This window comes from Rhipicephalus sanguineus, chromosome 8, assembly GCF_013339695.2.
Source record: "Rhipicephalus sanguineus isolate Rsan-2018 chromosome 8, BIME_Rsan_1.4, whole genome shotgun sequence".
In the NCBI taxonomy this organism is placed as follows: Eukaryota; Metazoa; Arthropoda; class Arachnida; order Ixodida; family Ixodidae; genus Rhipicephalus; species Rhipicephalus sanguineus.
The window spans coordinates 68797957-68811424 of record NC_051183.1 but is presented as its reverse complement, the minus strand read 5'-3'; the positions used below and the strand labels follow the sequence as shown (position 1 = coordinate 68811424).

At 45.1% G+C, this 13468-nt stretch overlaps 1 protein-coding gene across 1 annotated transcript; it reads right to left on the bottom strand.

The window, feature by feature from the left end:
- Window positions 1–237: 237 nt before the first annotated feature.
- On the bottom strand, window positions 238–9762 carry LOC119403294 (uncharacterized). The gene is made up of 6 exons (XM_037670239.1): window positions 9638–9762; window positions 6493–6599; window positions 5717–5785; window positions 3987–4064; window positions 3592–3648; window positions 238–324 (listed from the first exon to the last, which is right to left on the bottom strand). The coding sequence occupies exons 1-6, from the start codon at window positions 9753–9755 to the stop codon at window positions 238–240; spliced, it is 516 nt and encodes a 171-aa protein (XP_037526167.1). The 5' UTR covers window positions 9756–9762.
- Window positions 9763–13468: the final 3706 nt, after the last annotated feature.

Genomic DNA, 13468 nt, shown 5'->3' with positions numbered 1-13468 from the left:
GTTGCTTTCACCCAGCTGCGGCTCACCACTTTTTTAAAACCCCTGGCACACACACACACACACTCACATGTGTGTGTGCGTGCATTACTAAAAGTTTAAAAGATTACTGTTGTAGCTGGCAGGCAGCTTAGAATCAGCATGCAAAATGCCGCCCGGAATACTCTTGAATCAAGTGTGATGAGCAGAAACGATCCAGTATAATAATGAAGGCGTATAATTTTATTTATTTACCCTTTCCTAAAACAAAGTGTCCCGGACCCATTTTATTCCAGCGAGGGCGATGGCAGAATCTTCAGAAAAGATGCTGTGCTTCCTCGTGCAGTTCTGAAAGAGGAATTGCTATGAGTTTTCTAATCATGGTTTACTATCTTTACCTTTAGTGAAAGGCAGTTTATGCGTCTACAGAAACACACAAATGCGCAGCTACAACGAAACCGTCAACATAACTACTCAAATGTGTGCAAATCCTAGTATACCTAATGTATCACGTGAATGAAACCCGCCTGTACCTACATCATTTGAGCTGAGGCCAGCGCCGTTTCTGTTGGCGAAACCCAGGTTACGCGTTACACTCCGGTTACGCTCTACACCTGTGGTACGTGTTCCTTGCAAAAAATCTTGAGAAATTATTGAAACATAGCCCAATATTGACATATTGTATTGAAGAGTTATTGTCATTATGTTGAAGTATCATTGCGCTCATTCTTGACGCTTATTGAAAATTGGTGACCGAAATTTCGTCGAAATTCTGTTAAATAAGAAGGGGTTCAATCGTTGTGGATTGATTTTTCAATGTTCATTATGCATTGAGAATTCATGGCGATGGTTTTGGTCAATAGCTATTGGCTTAAAATTGAAGCAGCATTAAAATTTTCTGATGCAAGTACGTTGTACAATATATTGTAATAGTTGTTGATTTATTGTAGACTATTTAAGTGAAAGCACTGCTGCCTCAATATGTCACTGCCCCAGTTTAGTGAATGATTAAGACGTCATCGAAAAGCAGATTGTCATTTTTGGTAAGATCGTCATTCAAATTTCAAGACGAGCCACTCAAGTACTGCAAGTCTTTTTAGACGTTATACAGGTTCGGTGTATTAAACCAGGGCTGGGCAGTATCGCGATACAAGAGTATCGCGATACTCTTGTATCGCGATAGTATTTCAGAGATACTTTTGGAGTATCTGTATTTCCTGTATCGAGATACTTTTGAAAAATAGATTTGTACCTCAGTAGTGAAATACTTTTACGATGTATCACTTGCATCGCGATACAATGCAGGACAGGGGTATCTCGTTACATTTTCTTTTTCTCGGAAATGAGTTCACGCGTGTTTCCAAGGGGGTATGACGGTTTGTGTTTTCATTTGTTTTTGTGCCAAGACAAGCAAAGGCGCGCTGCCTGTCGCCGACAGAAAGGGCGGCGATGGTTTCCGCTCAAGCACCGAATGGCCCAACAGACGCAACAGACGGCAGAATCGCGGAGGCAGTGTTGTCGGCCTCTGCCGACGAAAGTCGATGTCTCTCAAGGCCAGTGCAGCTCGCCTAGTTTTTTTCGGGAGGCCAGCCATTACTTCGTGACCCCCCGCGCGGATACCGCCTTGAAACAAGGCTTTGCAATGCTTCGTGTGCGTTCAGTTCTCAAAGCGGCGGCACTTCTAAAAGCAGTTCCCATAGTCGCGGTGGAAGTGACTAGACGATGGCTATCTTGGTCGCGGTTTCAGCCACCTCTCCAGCGTGACAGGTTGCCTTCCTAAGTGATCACAAGCGTGAAATGGTCTTTTGTGGAACAAGGCTCACCCACTGCCGGAGGCGACTTTGCCTGTTGCGGCTTGCTTAAATGGGTGCTGGTGGCGTCGGTGGTGGTGACACCTTTATTGAAGAGTGACCCTTTCGGCCTAGGCGACTAGTGCTTGCTGTAGTTTCTGATGTGGCGCTCTGAGCAAGTGTCCCTGTTTGCACGTCTGTGTAGAGAGCTTGTATGAGCGACTTGGGAGGGTTTACACCCTCTCACCCCAAAGAACGTGATTTTAGGAAGCCAGTTTTCGGATTGTGCAATTTCGACATATTGGGCTCCATTGCACGTATGTGATTATGACCGGCCTATATGGGCAGCGGAATCCTCAGCCATCTGATCCGGCGCCGACCGGGCCAGACGGCTGAGGATTCCCAAGGTGGGGACCGACATGGACTTCTGAGCGGTCACAACAACGCACGTGAGGGAGGAAGTGTTTCGGTATCTAGATGGCCCGAGAAGAAATGTCGCCGCGCTCCAGGGCTATCCGGCTATGAATGCGGTATTTATTCACTCTAACACGAATTCGTGCCCGTCTGCAGCGCTAGATAGACTTTTTCTTTCACGAGTCTTGTGCTGAGGCCGAATCGACGCTGTTTGGAAGACAGCCTATTTGAGATGCTCACACAGGAACCTACTCAGCAAAGCAGATCTTATGTGCAAAGTAAATTCATACTTTTTCTTAATTCACTGGTGTTCATTAGTTACTCGAGCGATTTGCTTAAACTATGCTATTTCCAGCATAGCTCATTTAATTGTCACCAAGCATGTCGATTTCGGTGCCCAATGCCTGTACTTTTTTATTGCGATTGATATGTGTAATTATGTCATTATTACTATTTATGTACTTCGTAAGCCGCCCCCCTCTCTGTGATGTCTTAATGGCGCTGAGGGTGTTGTAATAAATAAACTGAACGTTTCAATGCACTGCAACTTTATTTACACCATTATGCTGCACTTATAAATGTCCTTTGCGGAGTGCGAGCATCCTTGAAATAAAAAAAAGAAGTATTCTAGTATCTGTATTGCTGTATCTGTATTCCGGAATACTTTTTTCGTCATATTGCAAAAGTATCTCCGAAATATCCCGTTACGTTTAAGGCGATTGTATCTCAGTATTTGTATTTTAGGCTTCCGGTCCACGTATTTCGATATCTGTATTCTGGAATACTTTTCCGAGTATCTCTGCTCAGCCCTATTTAACCCCTAGAAATCCATTATCTTAAGAATTTAGTCTCACGAATATCATTGAAAGCACGTAGAGCGCTTTCTAGACCTGCGCAAGCAAAACTTTTTAACAAACAAACTCTGTAAGCTGGATGCAAAAACTTTGATGTGCACAAGTAATGGTCTGTTCACCCCCCCCCCCCCCCCGGAGTTCTACTATGAACCCCAAGACGTGCGGATGGCTCCAAATTTTTCACTTTAGTGGCTTTTTATAGAAACGCAGGCTTTTCGGCATGGGACCCTCTCGTGAGGCGCATAATGCCTCTGTTTTTATAACAGATGGATTATAAACATCCTTAGAATGTGTAGAATCACTAATATTGAGTTGTACTATGATTAATACTCATAATGGTAAGGTAAGTGCCTTAACTCTCCGAATATTCAACCCTTGTTCAATAATTTTACTATGGCGGTTGCACGTGAATATAAGTATTACGTCCATGAACAGCCTGTGTGACACTTTTTCATTAGCTGTAATAATTCTTTATCGTAATCTTCAGGAAGGGCAAATTCAAGCATCCGTTAACAAATAAACTGCATCAGCTTTCGCGACGTTACGCTTCCACTTACAACGCCATCGTAGTAAAGGCCTCGCGGATCTTCAAGATTCTTCGTGTCTATCCAGTCCTAAGAAGCGAAACAAAGTGAGTCAGGAAATCATACAGAGTTCAGATTTTTACTAACGTCACTGTGTCACACATGATAAGCTGATCACATGATAAACTGGTCAAATTGATCACATGATAAGCCATAGAGTCGTTGAAGTTTAACGAGAGCTCTGCGGAGGACGGAACACAAGCAGAAGAAATAGACAGGACGAGCGAAGTCTTATGCAGTCGTATTCATTTTACGACGTAACGTTATAGCTACAACTTCGTGAGAAACAAGAACTGTAAAAATATTGCCATAGTAGAGTGCTGAAAAGCGTTTGCAACAATTATACTGAAGCTACCATGAATACTCACAGGATTTAGGACGACAGTAAATACCGATGCCATTTTGGCGATACACTCGTACACCTCCTCCCGGTAGGCGTCAGGTCCCTGTAGAGAATATGTGTGCACAAAAGCCGCGGCAATATGTAACGGCTGTAAAGGTGCTCCTGCCTTACTGATGCGGGTCATAAATATTTTTGAACCGGTATAATAATAATAATAATAATAATAATAATAATAATAATAATAATAATAATAATAATAATAATAATAATAATATTAATAATAATATAAATGCGCGTGCGTATAAAAATGTCCAGGTCATGTGAGCATGATTATCCACTGAATAAGCAATGGCAAGTACAGAGTACATCAATCATGCAGACCTATTCTTTAACTTAATTGAACTAAAACCAACAACTGCCAATGTTTGCAGTTTTTTGGAACCTGATATCAGCTTCACCTTCTGATAATTGGCCTTCTTTTACCGTTGGAATACTGGTTATCAGCTGTAGTAATCTCGATGACATTCGCAGGCAGTTAGCTTTTTGGTTGGAATTTGTCCGAGCAGAAGCGTTTTTCAATGTTGCTTAGACTGTTTGATCTATGTCTCTTTGATTGAGGTTCTTTGATCTATGTCTGCAGATTTATGACGATCAATCTTTTTTCCAGTCCAGACGGTTGCGTCTTGAGAAACAGTGTGTGCATGAAGGTTATGTAGACCTCTAAATGTCATTCGGTCATTATTGTCCACGAAAAATCCTTTGCAGTATGTATTATCACATATATGCCAAGAAAAAGAGCAAAGCTTGGAATTCCTCACCGCAGTACCTATGCGATAAATGCTGCCGTGGATACAACTGCCTCCAGATCTACCCATTTTTGGTATCTCCACCGTAAGAACGATCCCCTTCACTAAAGTGCGTTGGTGGGCTAGTTGGTTGTTCATGCTTAAATAAACATTCCAGTTGAAAGTCAGCACTGTGTGTGTGTTTGCGTGTTCCTTCTCCGTCCGCGTCCAGTCGCGCTGTAGAAACTAAACCCCTTCACTAACTCATTATGCAAAGACCAGCCATTATTACCCAGTAAAAAAAAGTAGCAGAGAGAGGGTGAAATTCCCAGATAAGAAAATGACACGCGTGGCCTTGCTTGTGTAACGCTGTCAATATTGCCACATCCGCATCTTGTTTTCTTTGGACGTATTCGGGTTTGGCCGCAAGGACGGTTAGCAACGCTCGACGTTGACCGCGCAGCAGCGTTTGAGAAGCTTCGCGATTGTAGTAGATCACTCTGTTAAGATTGCGCGCAGGACGCGAACAGGGTAGATTTTTCCAGAGCTTGCACGACCACCCGTGATAAGAGTGGAAAGTTCCATGTGTGATGTATAAAAGACGGCGCGTCTCAGCCATGATCAGTTACATCAATCGCCGACGCTGTGTTCGCCGCTATCAGTGTAGAGTGTGTATTGCTGTAATTTCACTTTCCGTTTCCCGGCCACAAGTTCGGCCAAATAAAGAGTTTCGTTTTGGTCACGCCGACTGCTGCCTTCATCGACATCACAGGCCCCGTGATAATATTAAATACCGCCTCATTACGAGGATACAGTTTCACAGCGGTTTTTCTCCGGCACGGTTTTAGAGATACTACAGAGCAGGCTGTATACTCCAAGCCAGTTGTTTGTGTCAGTTTAGTCAAACTTCAGGTAGCACGTATGCAATACAATTCTCGGCATTACACCTGACGCAATAAAACACACCTACCTTAGACTTCTTCAACGGAATGTACTTGTGAAAGCAGAATCGAAAGACGACGCACATTTTGGAGGCCGCCTGTGCGAAAGAGATCAGTAAAGAGAAGATAATCATTGTTTCACGCCAGCGCAAGAAGATGCAATTTATTGTAGTATAACGAAGTATCTTGTCGTATAGAAGCGACGATCGTTTGTCATGCGTGTTTCATAGCGTCAGAAGTAAGAAACAGCAGTTCATTTAGCGCCCATCTCTCAAGTGTCCTCTATATAGGCAACGCTTCATTTCGAGTTGGGTTCGGTGTTCGCGGTGCTCTGCTGAAGTGGGATTGTGTCGTACTCCTACGCCATACTATAGTTTATTTCTGCTGCTGGATAAATATCCCGTAACCTTCAATATCACAACAGCTTTTCTAACGTGCCCTTAGCTTTGGCTGGCTTTGATTTCTAATGCAGTCGCCGAACCTGCGAGCTACAGCTTACTAGAGGCGTGCTGTCGCCACCAAGCAAACATCGTGGTGATCTCTACGTTGTCTCTTCAAAGGAAGACCAAAATAATAATATGAAATTTACAGGTCTGTTCAAAACTGACCTAAGTAAACACTGCACATTTCCCAGTTTGCACGTCCTGCTCTGCCAGGAGGTGGCGTGAAAAGAATGTGTTGTTACGACGGTGGAAAAGTGTTGGTTCTCGAGCAATACGTAAGCACAACGTCAAGACTAAAATCCGGCAGTTTGACAATATAAAACACTGTACACCCGGAAAATCGGGCTCTCCGTGTCCCATACCCGCTGGATCATCTTCGTAGAAAACTTATACTTCGAAACAATGGGAAGGGCACACTTGTCGACCAGCTTCGCAGCGAGTTGCGTTGCCTTCGCCTTCTGCACTATGCCTGTAAGAAAGAAAAGAAATACAAAGCAAAACTCATAAGCGTACTTATTCATACAATGCTTGATAATCGTCTAAAAAAACAAAAAAAAAACAAAACGACGCAGTTTCGCCTGATAGGATAGACATTGCAGCAGTGATAACAGCATGTTCTGAAGCTGCAGGAAGTAAAATGCACGATTTTGTCGGCAGTGCGAGTTAGAGCATACACCCGATTGCTAATTACACTTAACAACACGGCGTCACGGTGCCACAGGCGTGGGCGTGCGCAGGGTGATTCATAAGGGGAGGGGGGGAGTTTTACCTCAGTGCTCTCCCTTCTCCCGCCGTTAGTCCGAAGAAAGGTTCGAAATGAAGGAAAAATGATAATTAAGCGATGACGTGCGCCTCACAAGAGCCTGCCTTTGGTCCCCGGCTTTCCTGTGGTAAATGAGGGGAGTAAACTGTTCTTGGAATGCAACATCATGGGTCTTCAGTCGTCAAGATTGTCAAAGACCTGCATGAGCCTAGCCCGGTACTTTAAACAATGAAGTTACAGGGTCAGACTGAACAATCCTATGGGGCATACTAGGCACCCTCTAAGATACTTTGGGAGGGCTGGAGAGCTGCCGCCCTGAACGTACTACGCAACGTCACAGAGCTGGATGGAATCAACGTCCGCTCCTACATCCCTGTGGGATCCAACGTCATCACCGGCGTCATCTACGACATGGACGCTGTCATTCCCAGCTCCGACTTGTACACCCTTGTCAAGCCAGCTAATGAAGCTAGCGTTATCGCAAAGGCTGCTCGTTTAGGTACCTCACGCTGCGTGAAAATAAGTATTAAAGGCAATTCTTTACCTTCTTATGTAAAGGTGGGCCACTTCCGACATCCTGTAAGGCCTTTTGTGCCGAAGCCACAGCAATGCCACAACTGCATGAAACTAGGTCACGTTAGAGGCGTATGCACAACTGAGCGAGTATGTTCTCGCTGCGCTGAAACCCATTCTGCGGACGCTTGTGTAGCCAATGTTCTCAAGAGTTCAAATTGTAATGAACCTCACGAAGCTTCCTCAAAAGAGTGCCCAAAATTGAAAAGGGAAATTGTTGTATTGAAACAAATGACAAGGAACCATACATCGCATCGCGGGGCTGCCGAAACCGTCAGAAAGCGGCGAAATTGGCGCCGAAGTTCATCCAAGAAAACCATTGCTCGCGCATCTGCAGCGCCCCTTGAACGCCCTGCTTCACCAACTCCCTTGTCACCCGGACCCTTCGCGGCCAGTACGAAACGAACAGCATTAAAACGCATGGTTGCTGGGGATTCCACTTGGTCTCCATTGCTGAAGCCACGGTCACACGGATTGGCGACGGCCGGTGCAAGCCAGGACAACAAGGAAGGCATGGACACGACTGATGCAGCTTGGCCTACTTTCCCGAAGTCGCAACGACATGCAGATTCACACTGCACATCGGCAACAACACGCACTGAATTACCGACTAACCAGTTGCCTAAAGAAGACAAACCAACCAATATAGTTCTTCAGTCACTGTTGGACACACTGCGCGTGTTCGTCGACAAGCTGAAATCTCCTTACGCTCAGTCCGTACAACAGGTACTGGATGTTCTATGTCCAGTACTTGCAAGCCTTCAGTAGGCACCATGACACGAATATCTACAGTGGAACGTATATGCCTGAGCTCCCGGGTCGAGTACTATGGAACGCAGCTGTGTTCTTTAAGCTCGCGTGTATTGTTTTCCCTTTTCACTATCTCTTTATCTATTTCTTTCCCTCCCTCAATCACCCTTCCCCCAGCATAGAGTAGCAAATCAGACACGCGTCTCGTTGACCTTCCTGGCTTTCCTTCCTTTTCCTCCTTCCTTCCTGGAGAGCTGGAGAATGCTGCAGCCCCGAGTGGGAACCCGTAAACCACTGTTTTGTTGTCCATTATGGCCATAAAAACCTAAAGTTTCGCAGCCTTCGAAGCAGCTCTGTATCCGTACATCCACAGGCACGACAGATACGGTGAGGTAAAAACGCATGAACCGTGCATATCAAGCCCCACTTTTCAGGCATGTGTCATGGTACGCTTTTCCCGTGCTCCACTGCGTGTTGTGTTGCCAAACCTTTTGAGGCAGCCGTACACTTCATGCCATGCCTCGAGTTTTACTGATATGCATTTTTTGCAAGCATTACATCGGTCGCTGAGCCGAAAACTGTGGCTCAGCCTGGTGCCTCGCTTTGTGCAAGCAATGCAAGACAGCCCAAGAACAAATACAATCTTGTTTAGCACAAGCTACCGCTCACTTCTCGTGCTCAGAATAATTCATGGGGTTTTACTTCCCAAAGCCACGACATGATTAGGAGAGACGCCGTAGTGGAGAGATCCGGAAATTTCCGATCGCCTGGGGTTCTTTAACATGCAGTTAAACCTAACTACACTGCCTCTAGCATGTTACCTCCATTGAAAGGCGGTCGCCGCGTTCGGGACCGAACCCTCGAATTTCGTGTCGGCAGCCGAACGCCGTAACCGCACTTGTCGTGTGTGTGCTGACACGTTTAACCATCGCTGTGGCCTTGCGGTTATAGTGCTTGACTGATGATCCGAAGGTCGCGGGATCCAAACCTGGCAACGGGGGCCGCATTTCAATGGAAACAAAAAGCTCCAGGCCCGTGTGCTTAGATTTAGGTGCACGTTAAGTAACCCCAGGTGGTCGAAATTTTCGGAACCCTTCACTACGACGCCTCTCAGTGATATCATTATTTTCGGACGTAAAACAACTAGTATTATTCTACATCTACGTACACTAGCCTCATTTCGCATGTGCATTTAGCACATTGTTTGGATTGGGCGAAGTAACTTGAAGTGTGCTGTTCGAGAAGCCGTATCAGGCATGAAATACTTCTAGTCGTAGATTGGCGCACACGATAAAGGACTGGTACAAATTTCATATGATAAACTACAGCTTGACCACCAATGACAAAAGGGTCTCCTAGTTTATTGGTCGGATGCGGCAGCAGAAAAGGCCGCTCAAATGGGGCTCGTGGCGTATTCTCACCTGTTTTTTCTTCACAGACGTCGAACTTAACGCTGTTGCACAGAGTTGAAAGAAACAGCAAGAAGCAGAGGGACATCCACAAAGAGGACGCCATCATGGTGCCTTCTTGAAGCTTCATATCTCTATAATGTGTTCAGAGTGCAATATGGGACTATTAATATAGCGTACAGCGCACGCTACCTCTAAAAAATCATGATATAAATGGAACTTGGTCCTCGAAGTGATTTGGCCATGGGGCGAATTTGTCGTCAAATGGAGTGGATGCGGAATCCACTGGACAAACAGTGGCATAGTTGGAATGCGAAAGTAATGAACTGTGCTATTGATTCTGCGGTGATATATGGGGCTCTGACTTCAAGATGAACAATAAATCACGGTGGGATTGTCTGCAGAAGGCCGTCAAGAATGCCGGTCATAAGAAACATTTTTCATTCCACGGACGTCCCTTGCCGTTCAAAGTACAACCTGCACATACTGAGTGTATTTTCTGAAAACAAACTTACAATAGGGTGAAGAGAGAGAAGAAATTCTAAACATACCTGCTGGGGAAACTAGCCGTGGATGTCTTCGCCGTCGATTTAGTTCGCTCATTATTCATTCCGTTAATTACTCTAGTTGACTTAAGGACGCACTGATATTGTAGTTCCTGTTTGGGCTTAGAGGAATACTCGAATATTTTTATTCAATATTATAAGGCAATAGCTGAAATGAGAAATGAGAAGTACCGCAGATATTCGTGTATTCGTAAGAAATTAAAATCAAGAGAATAATTTTGGTAGTTCTTGCGGCCAGCGAGTGTAAGATTGATGGCTATATAACAAGGTCTAAAGCTGCGAACGAATTCGTTAGGATGCGATGAATTTTTATTGCTACGTGGGTAGCAATAAAACGAAACGCAGACGCGGAGCACGGGTTCTTGTCCCAGGCTGTTCCTTATTATATGCAAGAACACATGCACTCGGACACATAGTAAGATAGACGCAATTTTTGCTTTTAATGTTCTGATTTAATGTTGGTGTTACAAGAACTGATAGGCAAAATGAGAGCATGTGAACTATTACAGCCATTATTTAGTAATATTTAGACAACATATACAAAGGTTAGCAACATTTATGCTACACTCTAACCCACCATTGGCTCAACATCTGCCAAGACAAGCGAACATTGGTCATCGCCTCGGCAGCATTAGTTAACCTTAGCTAGTGCAGAGCAATCACGGCAGAATTCCAGTAAACGCGGTACACAAGAACACCACACATTACCATTGGCCGTCTGGTCCCCGTTCTCTTAAACCAGTGGGATTTACTAAAACCCGCTTTGTAAGGCTTCCTCTTGAGGAGCACCGTGAGTGTCGGTAGAAGCCTGCCACCTGTATTTGCTGCACGGGGGCAGAACAAATCGAAGTCCTCAGTGTTAGTTATTGTTCAACGCCCAGGAAAATGTTAGGTTTCGTCGGAACCTACATTTACAATAAGTTCTGCAATCAGACGAACGGATAGACGCATCGGCTCACCAGAAAGCCAACCTAACAAAAGACAAAAAAAAATGTAAATTATCGAGTTTTATTTGCTGAAGATATGGTCATAATGCACATCGTTGGAGAGGGGGTGGGAACTCAGGAATAGTTACTAAATACGCTTAGATGTAAGTAAGGTTCAGGTACTAGTTTCAGGTACGCCCATGAAAATGCGGCCGCCGTGACCGGCATTTTTTTTCTGCCCAACTCGAAAGCGGTTGCATAAGATCGAGGGGCAAATCACAGCCGGATACGCGGGCTAGGCGCGTTTCTTTCAGCTTGACGTAAGCGTCCCCTATACCGCATCGCTGAATCGACGACGATCACGTGGTCGAGAGCGAGAGGTAAAAACGTTATGCCTACGCGAACTGATCCCGCCATCGCGACTGGCATCCCTTACGGGAAAGTGACTACAGCGGAACACGCGATGTGCATGTACGGCTTGAAATCATTCGATTGCGCAGAAAAAGGTGTCGTGCGCATTGGTGGACAGAGATGTCGGAATTCCGGAGGACTGCGTATGTGAGCTAACTGGGACTGGCGTGCGGGAAGTGCACAAGAACAACGCTGGCGAGAAGAGCTGGCGCAATTAGGTGAGCTGAAACGCTTCTGCATAGTGTCTTTCATTGTAGGACCACATGACGATGCAATGTGTCAGTAAGCCTAACGATTTATTCTAACTCGGGAAAGGCTCTACTCAAAGCAACTGAATGAGGCAAGAAACAAGCAAAAAAGAATCGCCAGTAACAGTGCTTAGCCAAAGGCCGTAAAACCCAGGAAAAGCGCCCGTCCTGTGTTTTCTGCCTCCCACCTCGTTTTACAAATTCGCCCCGTTTTCCGTTATCTTGAAAGCGAGTTCTCTTCGCGAAAAAAAAACAAACAAACAAACAGGGGCATCCTTTTTCACTACAGACTCGCCGCGGTGGCATTGCGGTTATTGCGTGGCGCTGCGTGGTAGAAACAAGGACACGGGTTCAATTCCTGATCGCGGCGGATGCACTTTGGTCTTGAACGTTATTTTCTAATAATGTAGCGTGAAAATATTCAGTAAACAATACGCAGGAGAACCGACTTGGGGACTGGAAGGAAAATACAAAGTACTACAAAAGTTACTCTTATAGGTAGAGAAGAAAACAGAAAATGTCACAATGTGGTGACAAGGCTTCAAAAATTTCGAGCTTTTAGGGGCAAAGTGTGCAACATGATTATTACGCATGTTATGGTGTCTTACCCTAGATTAATCGTGAACATGTGGTTTTTTTAGCATGCATCTAAACCTAATTTCACGGGTGTTTCATTCTTTTTCTGTTGTTTCCAATGGGCCTCTTCGAAATGCATACAGCCAACGGGGCCATGGAATCCAACCCGCTTTCTTTAACACAGCCGTGTAACCCCTCAGCCGTTAAGCTGCGACGATGGCACTTTGCGTGCTCTGGTAAATAAATACTGTCGAAGCGGCACTTGTTTATCACCACCGTTATCAGGAGTGCGCAGTTTAATCAAGTGAACAAGCCCACTGTCCGAGAAGAACGCGCGCGCGCAGCGAAGCAGCAACAGCGATGATTGACGTCGGCTTTCCTGATGTCTGAGATTTCTCATCGTATTGCCAAGGTCCATGCAAATAGGTCGCGGGGCTTCGGGCGACAAGCGGTTCAAAACCTATTGCCAAGAACACCAGCAAGGGGAGTTATGGGTGCTGCGATTGAAGCGCGACTATGTTTGGAGGGAACAAACACTAATAGCAAGAAACCAAGTTTTATTCAAGGTTACAGCACTTTTTATGTTTTACAAATTACATTTTTTTTCAGAACAGTATTATGTAGGTGCAATTATGCACCTACATAATGCAATATTCTGTAGGTTAGGTTATGTAGGTTATGCAATATTATGCAATGTTATGTAGGTTATGCAATAATATGTAGGTGTAGGTGCCAAGAATGTATGACAGTGTTTATATAATACGAAAAATGTGTTCCTTGGTGCCCCCTCAAAAGAGGTGCACGTCATTGTTGTTCAGTGCAGCCCTTGCGGTGCATGGAAAGGCGCGCTCGTAAGTTCCTCTGCGACGACACGCCCCCTCATGTGTCCTGGTGTTTCGCATTTGCATGCCTTCTGCGAATTATTGTGGTGAGAATTTGATTTTTGCTGTGCGTGAAGTTACGAGGTGTGTTTCATTGTTGGTTAACGTGTTGGTTACGGTGTTCAACGGGCAACGGCACGGCGCGGCCAACATTTAACGCCGAATGCTTTCCTAGGTACTCGCGGTAAGGATGTAGTGTTCCAAGGATCAGTATTCCCACTGTCTGGTTTCCTTC

Bases quoted from the DNA above. Each gene is read 5' to 3' on its own strand.
- LOC119403294 (XM_037670239.1), bottom strand. From the start codon at position 9,755: ATGAAGCTTCAAGAAGGCACCATGATGGCGTCCTCTTTGTGGATGTCC. The intron at 6,600-9,637 runs GTGAGAATACGC...TCTTTCTTACAG, and splicing joins CGTCTGTGAAGAAAAAACAG to GCATAGTGCAGAAGGCGAAG. The intron at 4,065-5,716 runs GTAGGTGTGTTT...TATTCTCTACAG, and splicing joins TTCCGTTGAAGAAGTCTAAG to GGACCTGACGCCTACCGGGA.